Raw genomic sequence first — 16,988 nt, 5'->3', positions numbered from 1 at the left:
CAAAGATGCAATTTATGTGGCTTCTTTCTTCTTTTTTTGGGTAAATTAATTTATGTGGCTTCAAGTGTGGGGTTCCATACTAAGCTGGGAAACTGTAGAGTTTCTGATCTAGTTATTTCTGAGTCTGTTCTTTGATTGTAGGATCTAGAAAAAAGGTGCTATAGTCCAAATAGAAAGGACGAGGTGACATGGGTGAAACGTTCAAATGGTATGTTTTCAATGAAATCACTTTACCATCGGTTGCTTCGTGTTTTCTAAGGTACGGAAATTGCCAGTTTTACATAAAGTTCAGTTCAAGCTTTCTTATGGATTCCTTTAGCAATTAATTCATCGAGGAAAAGAAGGAATATAGTTGTTAATGTATGCATTCTTTGCAAGAGTGATGAGGAAACATGTGCTCATTTATTTCTAAGCTGCCCATTACTTATGGTGTATGGATGTGGACTTCTAAGCAAATGGGATATTCTCAAAACCCATATGTATATAATACCACCGAAACTTACCATTCCTACCAAAGAGTGGTTAAGTAATTTGGAGATCTTTTCAAGTAGCTATTGTATGGGAGATGGGGAAAGAAATGAATCGAAATGTATTTGAAGGTTGTAACTTGATGAGGAAAGAGTTAGGGAAAGAATTTATAGAAAACCTTGGATGAATAAAGGGTTAGAGAGAGAATTTTACACAGGGTTTATGATTGAGTAATTGTCGGCAAGGATATTTGTGGGATCCTTAACGGTGATTTAATTTGTAATTTCAACAAGGTTGGAAAGTGGGAATTGTAAAGAAGTAGGATTCGTGGAAAACTCCCCTGCATGTTGTGATCCAACTGAATTTAGATGGAAGCTCATTTGGAAATCTAGAAAATGCTGGTATTGGCGGACCGATTAGAGATCATATGAGACTGTTTTGGTGGCTTGGCCCTTTTGGTGTATCAATTGCTAATGAGGCAGAGGCTATAGCTCTTTTACAAGGATTCTGTTTACCGTGGAGGATAACATTGCTAGCGTTTTATTGGTTGAAGATTCCCTCGATACAGTTAGATGGTGAAAATGAGCAGAAGATTCTTTAGATGTTAAGGGCTTTGCTGCTTGAAATTTAGGGTATTTGACATTGGCTGAGTCGTTCTTGCATATTTGCATAGATTTTAATGCGATTTCAGTTAAAAAAAAAGAAAATAAGAAAGGCTCAATAATGTAAAGATAGTCGTGGAAAATCAACGTCCATATAAATTCAAAATTCGGGCACACCACATATCCCCACTGAAGTACCAGAAAAAAGAAAAGAATAAAATAAAATGCCTTTATATAAAAAGTTACATATTAGGTGCTTGGCCTTGTTTAACCTGCATTCCCACTTTACCAAAATAATGTTAATATATATAATTGAAAGAGCCGGTGGTGGGGGCTCATCCACTACAAATGCAGGGCCCATGGAAAAAGAAGCATAGCCCAAGTGTTGTAGAAGTCCGAAAGCAATGAGCTACCCCTCTCTCAAACTTATTGTTCCATAGCAATTCCATAGATATTTTATATAGGATTTCTTTTTCTTCTTTTCGAGTGGATTGAAAAGGGCAGAGTTTTCAAGAGGGGGGCTCAGGCTTGGGCAAGTGGCCCTTCTCTTGTAGACTGATAACCGTGTCATAGAGGCACTGACTAACTGGTGTGAATTGGAGGCCGAGGTCTTTCAGCTTTTGGTTTGAGAACTTGTAAGGCTTCTTCCTTGGGTTCACTTCGTCCGAGCACCTGTGTCATTCATTGGTAAATTCACATAAAAAACAAAGACTCGTACAAGTCTTGAAAGTCTCAGTAGTTTTTCGATGATCTATAAATAAGCACTTCCCATCGTTGAATTTATTTATTCGAAGCTATCTTATTTTCTTTGTTTAGTGAGATAAGGTTGGTAGGTTTGGACCAATCAAATGCTTTTCCCCAACAATCACAGTCGCGTGTTCTACTATTATTTTAGCAAAAAGGGTAGGTCGTACCTAATATCATAGAAGCAAGGATAAATGCGGGTTAAAAGCAATAGAAAGTAAATGTTAAAGCCACTGATCTGTTTGGACAAAGTAAAAAAGCTTCGTACCCCACAGCCGAAAATCGAGCTCTATTTGTTTATGATTTGAGCCTTGAACACTAGGGAAAATAGATTTTTGCGCAAATGCAAAACCCAATCATTGAATGTGCGAAGTAATAGTAGAAATAGCGAGAAAGAGAGAGAGAGAGAAAACCCTTTTTACTGAACCCAATACACAATAATGAAGCCCAACGTTTTACCAGCCTTTTTTGTTTCCTTTCGATTGTTTCGTGGGTATGTTTGTTCATTGTGTGGTGGAAGTGGGGTCGTAGGACTCAACAGAGTTAAAATTATGGTACTTTTGTTTGGTTGGTGGAGAAAAGTAGGTAGAGAGGAGTTTGTTGAACAGGCGAGTGAAAATGATGTTTCTTAAGTTGGTAGATGGAGGACGGATTTTGTTCCATTCAAAAAACGTAGAGGGAGAGGATTTTGTTGTGGGACACCCACGACGTTCCCTAGGACCATACTCCACTCATATGCTCGCTCACATATTCATAACGTCAACTCATAATGTTTCCATTTTTTGTAATTATTTTATTCTTTAAAATGGATTTCTAGAGATTTCATCTTCTTTAGTGAAGGGATGCAGTTACCCTCACATGCAGGCAGGCTTGGCAATAAATATATTTTTTAAATATAATTTGATCCTAATCTCTAGAGTATATATAATTTTTAGCATGGAGATCATGAATATGAAAAAACAAATAAATTTTGACAACTAGAAATAATAATTATACTAAAAAAACATTCGGATAGCTAGTTAAAGTTGTTTTTTGATAGACTACCTATTTGCATCCATAGATGCTTTATACTTTTGGACCGCATATTGTAAGTAATAATTCTTAGTGAAGAACACACAAGAAAGGTTAAGAAATGGGTTCAAATGACACATGAGTCCCAGGGTTGGTATTGACTCATTGCGAGCTATCAATCCTTATCCTTCAAAAATATTATTATTTTTATTACTGGTTGTGGTTTGGCTGATTCGGGGGGCATTTAAAGGGTCTCATAGTACACAATCTTTACTTTAAAATACCCAAAAACCAAAGAACGAGATGATTTTTAAATTTCCTTTACTTTAAAATACCCAAAAACCAAAGAACGAGATGATTTTTAAATTTCCTTTACTTTAAAATACCCAAAAACCAAAGAACGAGATGATTGTTCTTGAAATTTAAAAGTTGCGTGTGAGAAAATGCTTGTGAAATGGAATGTTTATGCGTTGTTTGTGACTACAGAAATCGGCAGTCAACAAGCAATTAAGTTCTTCACATTCTCTTGTTTTTCAAAACTTACTTTGGGTTAAGGTGGAGATGTGCCGTGTACTCAACAGTCGAAGAAAGAGAGGTGCAATGTCCTTTGCTTTTAGAGGATAGATGCGACAAAAGACAAAAAGAGTCGCAACAGACCCTTCCAACCACAATTCGTAGGCTCTAAACAATCAAATTAGAGCTCACCTAAAAAATTTCATTCGAAGAGATTGTTTTGATGCTCAAATATATGCAAATTGATCATCTCGACATCAAGATGCATAGACATGAGAAAAAAATGGATTTCAAGTTTTGGAAATAATATATCTTGTAATGTATGTTGACCATCAATTATCAAGATTTTCGAGTTTTCATAGATCCGTTCGATCTACACTATATTTTAAGCTTTAAATTTTATAATTAAAGATGAAAATATATTTTAAAGCTATCACAAAGATTTTCAGTATTGAAACCACATTTCTCGATACTATTTGAAGGTGGGGTTTTACTTTGATTGTCTAGAGCATTGGCTCTACACAAACCGCACCCATTCCCCAATTTGTAGAAAGAGACTATGGGACCATTTATCTTTATAGCAAGGAGGACATAATTGCTACTGGCTATCGGATGTCAAACCACCTCAAATTGAAATCTGATGGCCAGTCCTTGTATTCAAGGTAGTGTACAAATATTTCACTTCCTCGTAAGATCCATACACATTATTCCCCTTCTCTTGTTTTTGGACTTATCATGAAAATTGAACTAGAAAGTAAGGACCCATGATGGTTTTCCTGACTTTGCCTGATCTGTGCCATGTATAACCCATGGGACCTTTATTTCCTTTCTTACATAATTACTAAATGAGTCTGCTTTACTCACCAATATTTCCCTTTCCCTTTATGATATCCATGTATAATAACTTTTTCTCCTTTCTTGCATAATTACTAAAGGAGCCTGCACTACGCACCCACATTTATGATATTCTAAAATGGGGTTAGATCTCAAGTTCCATTATTCCTACTGTTGAACTACCCAAAAAAAAACAAAAGCAAAAAAATCCAATTAGACAGGAATAGGTAAGAATAGAATGGTCGTACCAAAGTAGTTTCATCTATGTGATAGATGGGATTAGGGGTAAGAAACAGTTATCTAGCCTGAATCAATGGGAGTTCAATTTTGATTCTCCCTATCCAACTCCTCAAATGGATCTCCCACCCACCAATCGAACTTACCTAGGGAAATTTCAAGCCGAAACAATGATTTTTTAAGCCGAAACATTGGTCGGATAAGAAAAATTTTCACCCTTGTCATCTTTGTTTTCAAGAGAGAAAAAGGTCTGGGTTGGGAAGAGAGAGATGGAATTACTTGGCTGGAAGCAGAGAGATGAATTTAGTTATTAGTTGGAGAGAGAGAGAGAGAGAGAGAGAGAGAGAGAGAGAGGCATCAACTTACTTGGTAGGAATTGGGTACTCAGGAAATAACTTATTGAGAATAGCCACGACCTCCCCTCTGTGAAGCACACTCTCAGCACAAAGGTATCGACCATTAGCCTCAGGGTTTTCAAACACCAGTATGTGAGCCTCAGCTACGTCCTTGACATGAACATAGGCTTGAACCGAGTTTGCGTAGGTCTTAGCCGAACCCGTCAAATACTTGAGCACATGAACTATGCTAGCATTGATAGTGCTCTGGAGTACTGGACCCAAAACCAAGACTGGGTTCACAACCACAAGGTCCACCCCCCTCTCTTTTGCGACTTCCCAAGCAGCTTGCTCAGCCACCGCTTTGCCATAGCAATACCAGTTCTGTTCAGCCAAGAAAACATGAAATTTTATGAAATGTGACCAGAACAACAAGTTTATCGTCCTAGAACACTTTTCTGTGGTACACAACAAACCTTAGTGTTCTTGCAAAATTCAAGGTCACTCCAGCAACTTTCATCCACAACTGCATCTGAGCTACGGTTCGGGTCCATATACACTGCCCCAATCGATGATGTGAACACCACTCGTCGAACCCCGGCTTCTGCAGCTGCGTTTATGACGTTCTCTGTGCCCTTCACTGCAGGCTCCACCATCTCTTCCTACATCGATCATAATGTCATATAAATTAGCCAAAAAGTTGCACTTAAGTATAAGTTAACCCCTCGGATTCGTAGTCCAATATATGTACAAATTGATAAAAAGGGAAAATATCCTGGAAAGGGTCAAAACCCCCTTTGATCTCTAACTATTGACAGTTCAATTAATATTAGAGGGTTTATTTTAAATTTTTGGTACCTTCCCCAAAGATATTTTAAAAAAATATTTAAATTGCACATATTCATAATGTTTCCTGAACAAGTAGGAGTATTTCAATTTGATTAACCTGAAAGGGCATTACTTGATATAAATGCCAATATGTTTATGGTCCAAATTTTAAGTACATAACAAGAAAATAATCATAATATTATGGTAGGCACAATTTATGTACACAAGGAACCAATGGCTAGAATTGCTAGAATGAGGGATTACAGGATCATCGGTGACTGGAGAAGCACTGTGGAAAACCCCTTGGCACCCTTTGATGGCTTCAAAGAGGCTTTCGTAGTCCATCAGATCAGCTCTGCAGAGGATTAGCCTTTGGTCCGCTCCTTCCAAGCTCCTCAGATGAGAATTCTTTGGATCACCTACAAAGATGGTCCATAATTCATTTGTTTTATTTTCCATCTTTTTATGGGTGTAGTTTGTAATTTGTATAAGGCCCAGGCCCTAAAAATCAAAGTAAGGCATACATACCAGTGTTATACCTTCAAATAGTGTTGTTTTAGTATATAAAATCTTGGCCTGAAAATTTATTTTCATCTCTAATTATAAAAAAAATAGCGTTGTTTTAGTATAAAAAATCTTGGCTTGAAAATTTATTTTCATCTCTAATTATAAAATTTGAGGACGAGGTTAGCGTGCAGACAGTCCGCATAGTAACTCCCCATCACCATGATCAATACCAACCTCCAACAAGTTGGAGGGTGGAAAGGCGTAGTATTGTACGGCCTGCCCACATATACATTTTTTCCGAATTTCAAAGAGTAAAAAATATTATAGATTCGGCAGATATATGAACACTTGAAAATTAACCATATGTAAATAATACAATACAAGTACACAATTTTTAAGACTTGAAATCTATTTTTTCTCATGTCCATACATCTTGAAGTCGAAATGATTGAATTGACGGCATTTAAGCATCGAAACAACCTTTTCCTAGTGAAAATTTGGGGTGCGCAATTGTTTAGGGCTTAACCCTCGTCTCTTTTTCCCCTAAACCATGTTTCTAAAGAAATACCCCCAACTCAAAAAAAAAAAAACCATGGCGGTCTGGCTTTCCGGCATTTAAGTCACAGATTTGGAACGATCCGGTACTTCACCAAGGTGGCCCGGTGTTTGAAAGAGGCTGTTCGGCATTTGGAAGAGGTCGTTCCGATGTTTTACAAGTGCGGTCTGGCATTTATTTGTCTGGAATAGGACGCCCGGCCCGGCAGTGTACAGTTCTAGTCCGATAGAATGGATGGGTTCAGTAATATACAACCGCGGTTAGGCATTTCCTTTAATTTGGATCTAAAAATGATTTGTTAGGTACAGGAAGGGTATTTTCGTACAAAAAAAATGAACTTTTTGTATTGGGGGTATTTACTATAAAACTTAATTTTTGAGAAAAATATGCTTAAAAAAAAAAAGAAAAAAAAAATGGTATAAAACCCCCCAAAACGGACTTTTTAATCAATTTACCCCACTTAATTTTTTCTAGAAACTTCCCCTAAAAACCATGTTTCCTAACAAATACCCCAGTACAAAAGTTTTTTTTTTTAATGAAAATTACCTTCCGATACATAAAAAATCATTTTCGGATCCCAATAAAAAGAAACATCAAACTGCACAATGCCGCTCATTTCAAAATGCCTGACCGACACTTTAAAACGTTGGACTACCTCTTTAAAATGCCATACCGTATGCCATACGGTCAAACTGCCGCTTAAAAAATGCCTGTTTTTTTAAAGCGTTGTACCGCCCATTTAGCATGATGACTGCTACAATGAAAAGCCAGACCGCCCATTCCAGCAACGGACCGCCCATTCTAACAAAATAATCGTTGGACCGCCTCTCCAGCAAAAATGATTTCCATCGGTCCAACAAAATAATCGTCGAACCACCCTCTCCAACGAAAATGATTTCCAGCAAAAATGATTTATTATGTCAGGGTAGGTATTTTCGTCAAAAATAAAGAAAAATAATCGACGGACTGCACTCTCCAACGAAAATGATTGTTACGTTAAGAGTAAGTATTTTCGTCAAAAAAAAAAAAAAAACTTTTCGTATTGGGGTACGTGCTAGATTTGTTAGGTAAGAGTAAGTATTTTCGTCAAAAAAAAAAAAAACAAAAACAAAAACTTTTTATATTGGGGTATGTGCTAGTTTTTAGAGGGAAGTTATTAGGAAAAGTTAGGTTAGATGTAAATTAAATAGAAAGTTCATTTTGGGGAATTTATGTAATTTTTCTAAAAAAAAATCTGGGTGGGGTACCTCTAGAAAGTCTGCTTTTAGGGGTTTTATGCAATTTTTTATTTTTACTTGGTGTACACATTTAATCGTTTGGATGCTAAAAACACCGGCACTATGCATTGTGCCAAATCCATCAATGAAAGTACAAAATAATTAAAGAACAATCCAAAATAATTGCAAAACCCAAAAGCGACGAATCCCCCAGCTCCTGTAACACATAATATACCTGGATTTCTCACTGTTCCTTTCACTGTGTAACCTCTCTCCAGCAATAGCTTAACCAGCCATGAAGCGATGAATCCCCCAGCTCCGGTAACACAAACCGTCTTTCCAGAACCCGTTTGATTCTGGCCCTCGATTTTCATGCTTTTTCCCTGTGACTAAACTGAAATGCACAAGAAAAAAGGCGAGATTCCTAAAAAGAAGCCATTGAAACCATAACAATCTAAATATTGAGTAGCAAATCCCTGGTTTTTGAACTTTTCCCTGAAAGTCTTACCGGTATCTCAATGTATTCTGTTTTCAGGCAAGGAAACGGTAAGAAGCCGGAAATTTGCCTGATATCTGTTTTCCAGCTAGTCCTTTTTATCGCATTTAGATGGAAATAGGATCGCCTGGGAATGTAGAACGCGCCGTATTTTTGCCGGAATTGACTTCTCGGCGAGATTCCCGGCCAGACTTTTATATTTCCCGGCGAAGGATAATAAGGACATGGAACCTACCAAACCATCTGAATGGTGGAAATGACACAATTGAGTCTGGCTATCTATAGTATACCTCAACCGCAGTTGTAACCCGGGTTAGCTCACCAACCGCAGTTCGAGTTAGGAGCATGGTCCATGGTCGGGGGCCAAATATAAATAACGTACGTTATCACGGTAACACCCATGCGTCACGTTATCTAATGCTAACCGGGTATCCAATAAAATACCCGAAATTCAAATGTAACGGTCTTTCATGGTCTTAGATCATTGAATTTATTTTCCCAATTGAATAATTTTATTAGATTATGGATTTGATATTAAATATTATTTTAATATAATATTTGCAACAACTTGAGAATAATAGAATATTTTTTTAAAACCATGAAAGAAATAAATAATTTAAATATATTATTTGTGATAAACTAAAATTAGAGGGAGACCAAAAAATTTTAAATGTTAGTTTAAATGGAGCACTCAAAAGAGACATAGTGGAATTGAAAAATAGTGAAAGAAAGCTAGAGGAGATGGGATCAAAATTCATAATTAAAAAATAAGCCGTTATTATTGTTTCTTAAGCCTTTCACGGCTTCTTTCTTTGTTGTTTAAGGGTTGTTTTCTGACTATATGTTTCAAAAATTTTCCGCCATGGTTTTTGATATATTTCAATTTTTTAACGGCTGGTATTTTAGCATGCTTATTGTTGAATTTATGTTATCTGGATGGTTTACTGTACTATCTCTTTCATTGATAAGCTACTACAAATTGCCATCAAATATCAACTACAGTTTTCTTGCAATATATTTTCATCAAATTGCACGTACTTCCCCGTCATTGAACAATTCCCTAGTGAAAAGGGATTTCATTTTTATTCATTGGAATTATGTGAATCCACAGCTAACCCATGAATTCCCTTGAAAAGTGATTCCAATTTCATTCATACGAATTATGTGAATCCACGGCCAACTCATGAATTCTACAAAATAGATATTAATTTTATAAAATGGAAAAATAAAGCATGAGAAAGAGGGAGAGGGATAAAGGCGTACTTTTTTTCACTTTTTTTTTTCAACGATTTAGATTGTGCGATGCAATAAGAGTCAAATTTCAGGATTAATACTGTAGAAATATGAACTTTACAAAATGAAAAAATAATGAAAGAACCACAAAAAACCACCGGTATAAATCCAAGTTTACAAAATGGAAAAATAATGAAGGAACCACAAAAAAACCTAGTATAAATCATGCAAAGAGAGAGGGATAAATGTGCACTTTTTTTTATTTAGCTTTTCCTGTGGGATGATTTTCAGAGATTTGGCAATGCAGTGAGAGTCGAAAGAGATTTTAGGATACATTTTTTTACTTAGCCTTTCCTATGGTATGATTTTCAGAGATTATGTAATGCAGTGAGAATCAAAAGAGATTTTAGGAAAAAGTAGAGATAAGGATAGAGATAGAATGTTGATAGATAAGAGGGAGAGAGATAAGTATGAGAGAGATTTTTAAGGAGAGATATTTGTGAAACTCTAGAGATTTTAAAAAGGAAAAAGTTTATATAAAGATGCTACCTTATAATGTAGAACTACGGATACCCTTCAAAAGTCTATCAGAAAAGGTAGTTTTAACGTTGAAAAACCCTTTGATTGATCATCTTGACATCGACATGTATGACTATGAAAAATAAAAAATAATTTAAGTCTCAAAAATGGTGCATTTTACAACATATTATATACACCGTTTATTTTCAAGATTTTCATACTTTTATAGATCTACTTGATTTTAACCATTTTTGAAATTTAAAATTTTATAATTAGATAAAAAACTAGATTTTGAGATAATTCTAAAAATATTTTACATCAAAAGTATATACGATGATAAAATTTGAACGTGCACTTTACCTCTACTACACCTATGGAGGCATCCGTATGACAACTGCACCCTTTTTTAGACACGTAACGGGAGAGAGTGTTTTTAGAACCTAACGGTAGAGAGGGGAGATTTTAAATGTTGATAGATAGGAGGGAGAGATTTTAGGAGAAATATTTCAAATTGATTAAGAGATAGATATGGGAGAGATTTTTAAGGATTAAGGAGATATATTTGTGGAACAGTAGAGAGTGAGATTTTATAGGAGAGATTTTTAAGGATAAGGAGAGATATTTGTGGACCAGTAGAGAGATTTTAAATGTTGATAGATAGGAGGGAGAGATTTTAGGAGAAATATTTCAAATTGATTAAGAGATGGATATGGGAGAGATTTTTAAGGATTAAGGAGATATATTTGTGGAACAGTAGATACTGAGATTTTATAGGAGAGATTTTTAAGGATAAGGAGAGATATTTGTGGAACATTAGAGAGATTTTAAATGTCGATAGATATGAGTGAGAGATTTTAGGAAGGAAATTTCTAATTGATTATTCACGAGATATGGGAGAGATTTTTAAGGATAAAAAGAGATATTTGTAGAACAGTAGAGAGTGAGATTTTAGGAAACTGTAGAGAGACACCCCTTGGCAACATTTATGAAACCCGAGATTGAGAGAGAGAGAGTGTTTTTTGGAAACCGTAGGCCTGTGAAATTCAAGAAAATAATTAAAGTATAATCATGAAATAAATTGATAATTGAATAGGCGAAGATGCAAGATATAGTAAAGATTATTCTAAAATCGTTAGAGATAAGGAAAGATGATATATTCATATAGAAATAAAGATTTCCTTGCGTACTTTTCTCTTTCTTTAAAATCGTTTTCTTAAATAGGGGAGTGATCCTGTGTGTATTGAAACTTTTTCTTTCTTAAAATCTTCTATTTAAATAGAGGAGTGATCTTGTGTATTTTCAATACAGTATTAAGGTCAATGTGTGTTTTGAACCGTCCATTTTAATTAATATAAAAATCTCAGCACTCTTTTAACTTGGAAAAACTTGTGTAATAATCCAAAAATTTTAATAATAAAAAATAAAAAATAAAAAAAAATAAAAAGAAATAAAAGAAACTTTTAATAAATGATGGTCCATATGAACATGATGGTCCTTAGGGACCATCACTACTTTCAAAAGCTTTTGCTGCCTTGCCCTGTCTAAAGGACGTGGTTTTCAGGTGTTAAAAGTGGTTAATTATGCGACACCTCATACACATGATGGAGGCGTTTTAAAGAAATTAATTAGGACGATAGGTAAGATGTCGCTTAACAACTCCTTTTTCGCTCTCCCTCTTATAAACACAGTGAGCTCTTCCCTCTAGCTGAAATCTCCTTCTCAAATATTTTAGGTAAGTGACTTCATTATCTTGAAAAATAATCCGTTCTTTTTAAAAATGAAATGAAATAATTACTTCTGCTTATTATCATGAATTTTAGGCACAAGAAATTTTATGCTCATGTGACCTCATTATTTTGAAAAATAATTTTTTAATAAAATTGTGATATTTTATCTATGTTAGAAATCTTAAATGCTGTAAATTCTTAAAAAAATAAATTTATTTATTTTTCTTGTCTATTGTTAGAAAATTTTAGATACTGTAAAATTATTAAAAATAATGTGATATTCCTGCTTTTAGTAAAATTGTGAGATTTCTTTCTACTGTTTTTTAATATTTAGACATTGTAAATTTCATGTACAAATGACTGCCTTATTATTTGAAAACTGATATTTTGCAATTGATTATAGCATTATGTGGGAAATGTTTATATGCGAATTAACATCCCATAAATTGTGATAATTCCGTATTCTTGATATTTTATAAGATTTTTCTATACATATTAGATTGGCAATTATGCTAAAATGTATTTACGAACTGCTACCTTTCTAAATTTGAGCCCAAAATATTTGACTGGTTATTTTTGAAATGTTATTGAAAGTGACTGTTATTAATAGTTTCAGTGAAATTCATATTAATAATTTTAGTGATATGTTGAGTACATGATATTACTGCTTTCGAATGTTTAAAGAGATTTGAAATACTTTAAGTATGCAAGTGGACTCATCCAGTTCGCCGGTGAGGTATAAGTGGACCTATCCGGTACGCCTGTGAGGATTAAGTGGACTCATGTGGTAAGTCGATGAGGTATAAGTGAACCTGCAGGGATTAAGTGGACCTATCTGGGATGCCGATAGGGATTAAGTGGACTCATCAGGACGCTGATGGAGTATATAGGTGACCTACTTGAGACACCAGTAGGGTATTTTGTGAAATCTTTTGAATTATGTACTGCCGTTAAAATGTTTTATGCATTTCAATTATTCAGATTATACTTAATTATGCATTTTTTAAAGTGAAACTGTTAATGCATTTCTGCTAATAGATCTCTTTTTTGAAAATATTGATATCTTTCAGTCATGATTATTTTTAGGATTATGATGATCACGTACTGAGTAGCCAAACTCATCAAACTATGGTAAACATTTTTTTTCAAGATAACTGCGGTTTCATTTTGAATGCTTGTCAGAATCAACTTTGGAAGATATTGTAGTTGTGTTTAAACTTTTTTTTGTTACTTTGTAAGAATTCACCACTATAAATTTGTCCTATCCAGCAATGTATATATGTCTTGACTGTCACATCTCAGGAATATCAGTATTGTAAATTCTTGGGGCGTGACAATTATGGTATCAGAGCAATAGGTTTAAGATTTTTAGGAAATTTAAAAAGAATGTACTTAAAATCACATTTATTGCGTGTACAGACTGGGACGAAGTCAAGATCCAAAATAGCTGAAGCTAATATGGAAGGAATTCACAAAGCCTTGGAAAATATGGTAGCTCTAATGCAACATCAGATGGAAAACAACAATCCACCCAGGCAGTCAGTTACGAGAAATGGTGGAAGTAATATCGAACAATTTAAGAAATTGAACCCACTTTATTTTAAGAGTGCTGTAAACGCATTGGAATCCGAGGGATGGATTATGCAATTAGAGAAAATATTCGAGGTAATGGAATATCCTGATGATAGGAAGGTGGCTTTGGCAGTTTTTATGTTAGAAGGTGAAGCACAACATTGTTGCGAATGACAAAAAGAGTATTGGTCAAAGAAATAAACCCTTGACTTGGGAAGTATTTATAGAGGCATTTAATGAAAAGTATTTCCCAGATTTTATTCGAGACAAAAAATAAATGGAATTTCTGAAATTAATCCAAGGGAACCTGACAGTAGCACAATACGAGGCCAAGTTTACTGAACTGGCCAGGTTTGCACCACATATGATTAACAATGAGGCAAGAAAGGTAAAGAAATTTGAAAGGGGTCTCAGACCAGCTATTAGAAACAGAATATCAGTCTTAAAATTGAGAACTTATGCTGAAATAGTGCATCGAGCCCAAATTGTCGAAAAAGATTTCGAAGATTACCAAAAGACGAAAAATCAAAAAAGTGAAGATAGACCCACACCATTTAATCGACAACAGTTTGAAAGGGCAAACAAGAAGTCATGGCTCTTACCACTTTAAAGCCCAATAGAACCATGTAAAAAATGTGGGAAAAACTATGGATCGAGCCCTTGTTATTGGAATACTGGAGCCTGTTTTAAATGTAGAAAATTGGGGCACCAGATTAGAAAATGTCCTAGCTTACAAATGCAACAGCTTCCAAAGCAGGGAGATATAGCTCAAAAGCCTCAGATGAAGGGAAGAGTATTTGCGATCACCCAGCAAGACGTTCAGGCCTCAAAATCAGTGATCCAAGGTACTCTTATTATCTTCCAAAAAGTAGCTCACGTTTTGATTGATCCTGGATCTACTCATTCATTTGTCTCACCACAGTTTGCATGCCACTTAAAGGTAGAACTAGAACGATTAGAATAACTAGAACGATTAGAATATATTCTAGAGGTAGCCACGCCGATGAGAAATTCAAGTGACACCAATATATTGTACAAATCCTATGTAATAAATATAGAAGAAAATGAACTATTGGTTAATTTAATACTCCTAGAAATTTAAGATTTTGATGTAATCTTAGGCATAGATTGACTTTTTGCATACCATGCAAGTATTGATTGTTGCAAGAAAATGGTTACCTTTAGTATTCCGAATCAACCAGTATTTTACTTCAATGGTATCCCATCATATTTAATCTCATGTATTTGAGCTAATCGCCTCCTTCGAAAAGGGTGTCAAGGCTTTCTTGCCTATATAAAAAAAAAGATAGGAAGGAAGAGATAAATTTGGATACCACTCCGGTTATCTGAGAATTCCCCGACGTTTTCCCTGAAGAATTGTCAGGATTACCGCCTGACAGGGAAATTGAATTCTCTATTGAATTATTGCCAAGGGTAACCCCAATTCTAAGGCACCTTACAGAATGAAACCTGCAGAACTTAAATAACTTAAACAATAATTGGAAGAATTATTAGATAAAAGGTTTTATCAGACCCAGTGTGTCACCTTGGGGTACTCCGGTATTGTTTGTTAAAAAGAAAGATGGGACCATGAGATTGTGTATCGATTATAGACAGTTGAACCAAGTGACAGTGAAAAATAAGTATCTATTACCTAAAATTGATGATTTATTTGATCAATTACAACCGTCACAAGTGTTTTAAAAAATTGATCTTAGATCTGGATACCATCAGCTTAAAATTAAAAGTAAAGATGTTCCCAAGATAGCTTTCAGAACAAGGTATGACCATTATGAATTTTTAGTCATGCCTTTTGGATTAACCAATGCACCGACTGCATTTATGAATTTGATGAATCAGATCTTTAAGTCCTTTTTGGATAAATTTATTGTGGTATTCATCGATGATATTTTAATTTATTCCAAAAATAAGGAGGAACATGAGCAGCATATAAGAATGGTATTGCAAATATTAAGAGAAAAAAAATTGTATGCCAAACTTAGTAAATGTGAATTTTGGCTTGAACAAGTGACATTTTTAGGACATGTCATATCAAAGGAAGGTCTATCAGTTGATCCTTCAAAGGTTGAAGCCGTTGTTAATTGGAAACAACCAAGTAATGTGACTGAAGTTCGAAGCTTTTTGGGATTGGCAGAATATTACAGAAAATTTGTAGAAAGATTTTCTCTAATCGCAACCCCATTGACTCGATTGACATAGAAAATTGTCAAATTTGAGTGGACAAGTAAATGTGAGGAGAGTTTTCAAGAACTAAAAGTTCGATTAACTTCGGCACCTATTTTAACAATTCTTGAGGGGAGTGGGGAATTTGTGATTTATAGTGATGTTTCACATAAAGGCTTGGGCTGTGTATTAATACAATATGGGAAGGTAGTGGCATATGCATCGAGACAGTTGAAAAAATATGAGAAAAAATATCCAATTCATGACTTAGAGTTGGCTGCAATAGTATTCGCTTTGAAAATGTGGAGGCATTATCTATATGGTGAGCAATTCGAAATATCCACGGATCATAAGAGCTTGAAATACCTCTTTTCTCAGAAGGATTTAAATATGCGGCAGATAAGATGGATGGATTTCTTAAAAGATTATGATTGTACGATCTATTATCATTCAGGAAAAGCTAACGTTGTGGCTGACGCTCTAAGTAGAAAATCTACGGGAGTCTTAGCTCATCTAATGATCCAAAAAATGAGATTGTTAGAAGAAATAGTGGATTGGCATCCGACTCTGTCCATTAATGGTGTGGTAAGTATGATTGCCAACATTAAGGGAGAACCCCAATTAATCCAACAGATTTGATCGACACAAAAGAAAGACCATCAGCTTAAAACAATTGTAGAAGAGGTGAAGTTGGGAAAAAGAGACGAATTCTCTATATGTAGTGAAGATTTGCTAATATTTAAAGGTCGGGTTTGAGTCCCGAATGATGAGATTGTGAAGAAAGATATCTTGGAAGAAGCACATCACTCTCGTTATATGATACATCCTGGAAGTATTAAAATGTATCACGACCTGAAGAAAACCTTTCGGTAGAATAATATGAAAAAAGAGGTAGCACTATTTGTGTCTAAGTGTCTAACATGCCAGCAAGTAAAAGCTGAGCATCAAAGGCTCGCTGGGTTGTTGCAGCCTTTACCCGTGCTAGAGTGGAAGTGGGAGAGCACATCTCTATGGATTTTGTCTCTGGCTTGCCTAGAACAAATTCAGGACATGATAGCATTTGGGTCATTGTAGACCGGCTGACCAAAGCTGCCTACTTTATGTCGATTCGCACGACGTACATTTTGGATCGACTGCCTCAGTTGTACATTAAGAAAATAGTGCAGTTGCATGGAGTTTTAGTCAGTATTGTATCGGACAGGGATACTCGATTTACTTCTAAATTTTGGGCTAAGCTACAGTCAACCATGGGACGAGACTCACCTTTAGCATTGCCTTTCATCCCAAACTGATGGACAATCGGAGAGGACCATCCAAACCTTGGAAGATATGCTGAGGGCCTGTGTCATTGACTTTACGGAAAGTTGGGATGACCATTTACCCCTGATTGAGGTTGCTTATAATA

General features: G+C 35.2%; 1 protein-coding gene across 1 annotated transcript; it reads right to left on the bottom strand.

Annotated features, from left to right (window-relative positions):
- Window positions 1-1,202: 1,202 nt before the first annotated feature.
- On the bottom strand, window positions 1,203-8,600 carry LOC18447024 (cinnamoyl-CoA reductase 1). Its single transcript, XM_006857126.4, has 6 exons — window positions 8,361-8,600; window positions 8,088-8,246; window positions 5,837-5,991; window positions 5,221-5,406; window positions 4,776-5,128; window positions 1,203-1,742 (listed from the first exon to the last, which is right to left on the bottom strand). The coding sequence occupies exons 2-6, from the start codon at window positions 8,224-8,226 to the stop codon at window positions 1,580-1,582; spliced, it is 996 nt and encodes a 331-aa protein (XP_006857188.1). The 5' UTR covers window positions 8,227-8,246; window positions 8,361-8,600; the 3' UTR covers window positions 1,203-1,579.
- Window positions 8,601-16,988: the final 8,388 nt, after the last annotated feature.

Source organism: Amborella trichopoda, chromosome 12 (assembly GCF_054954075.1).
Source record: "Amborella trichopoda isolate Santa Cruz 75 chromosome 12, AtrichopodaSantaCruz75HAP2 v2.0, whole genome shotgun sequence".
NCBI classification, from domain to species: Eukaryota; Viridiplantae; Streptophyta; class Magnoliopsida; order Amborellales; family Amborellaceae; genus Amborella; species Amborella trichopoda.
This window is presented reverse-complemented; position numbering and strand designations above follow the sequence as displayed.

Excerpts from the sequence above, each read along its gene's own strand:
- LOC18447024 (XM_006857126.4), bottom strand. The coding sequence starts at position 8,226 with ATGAAAATCGAGGGCCAGAATCAAACGGGTTCTGGAAAGACGGTTTGT. Across the intron at positions 5,992-8,087 it reads AGGAACAGTGAGAAATCCAG|GTGATCCAAAGAATTCTCAT; the intron begins GTATATTATGTG and ends CCATCTTTGTAG. Across the intron at positions 5,129-5,220 it reads AATTTTGCAAGAACACTAAG|AACTGGTATTGCTATGGCAA; the intron begins GTTTGTTGTGTA and ends TTGGCTGAACAG.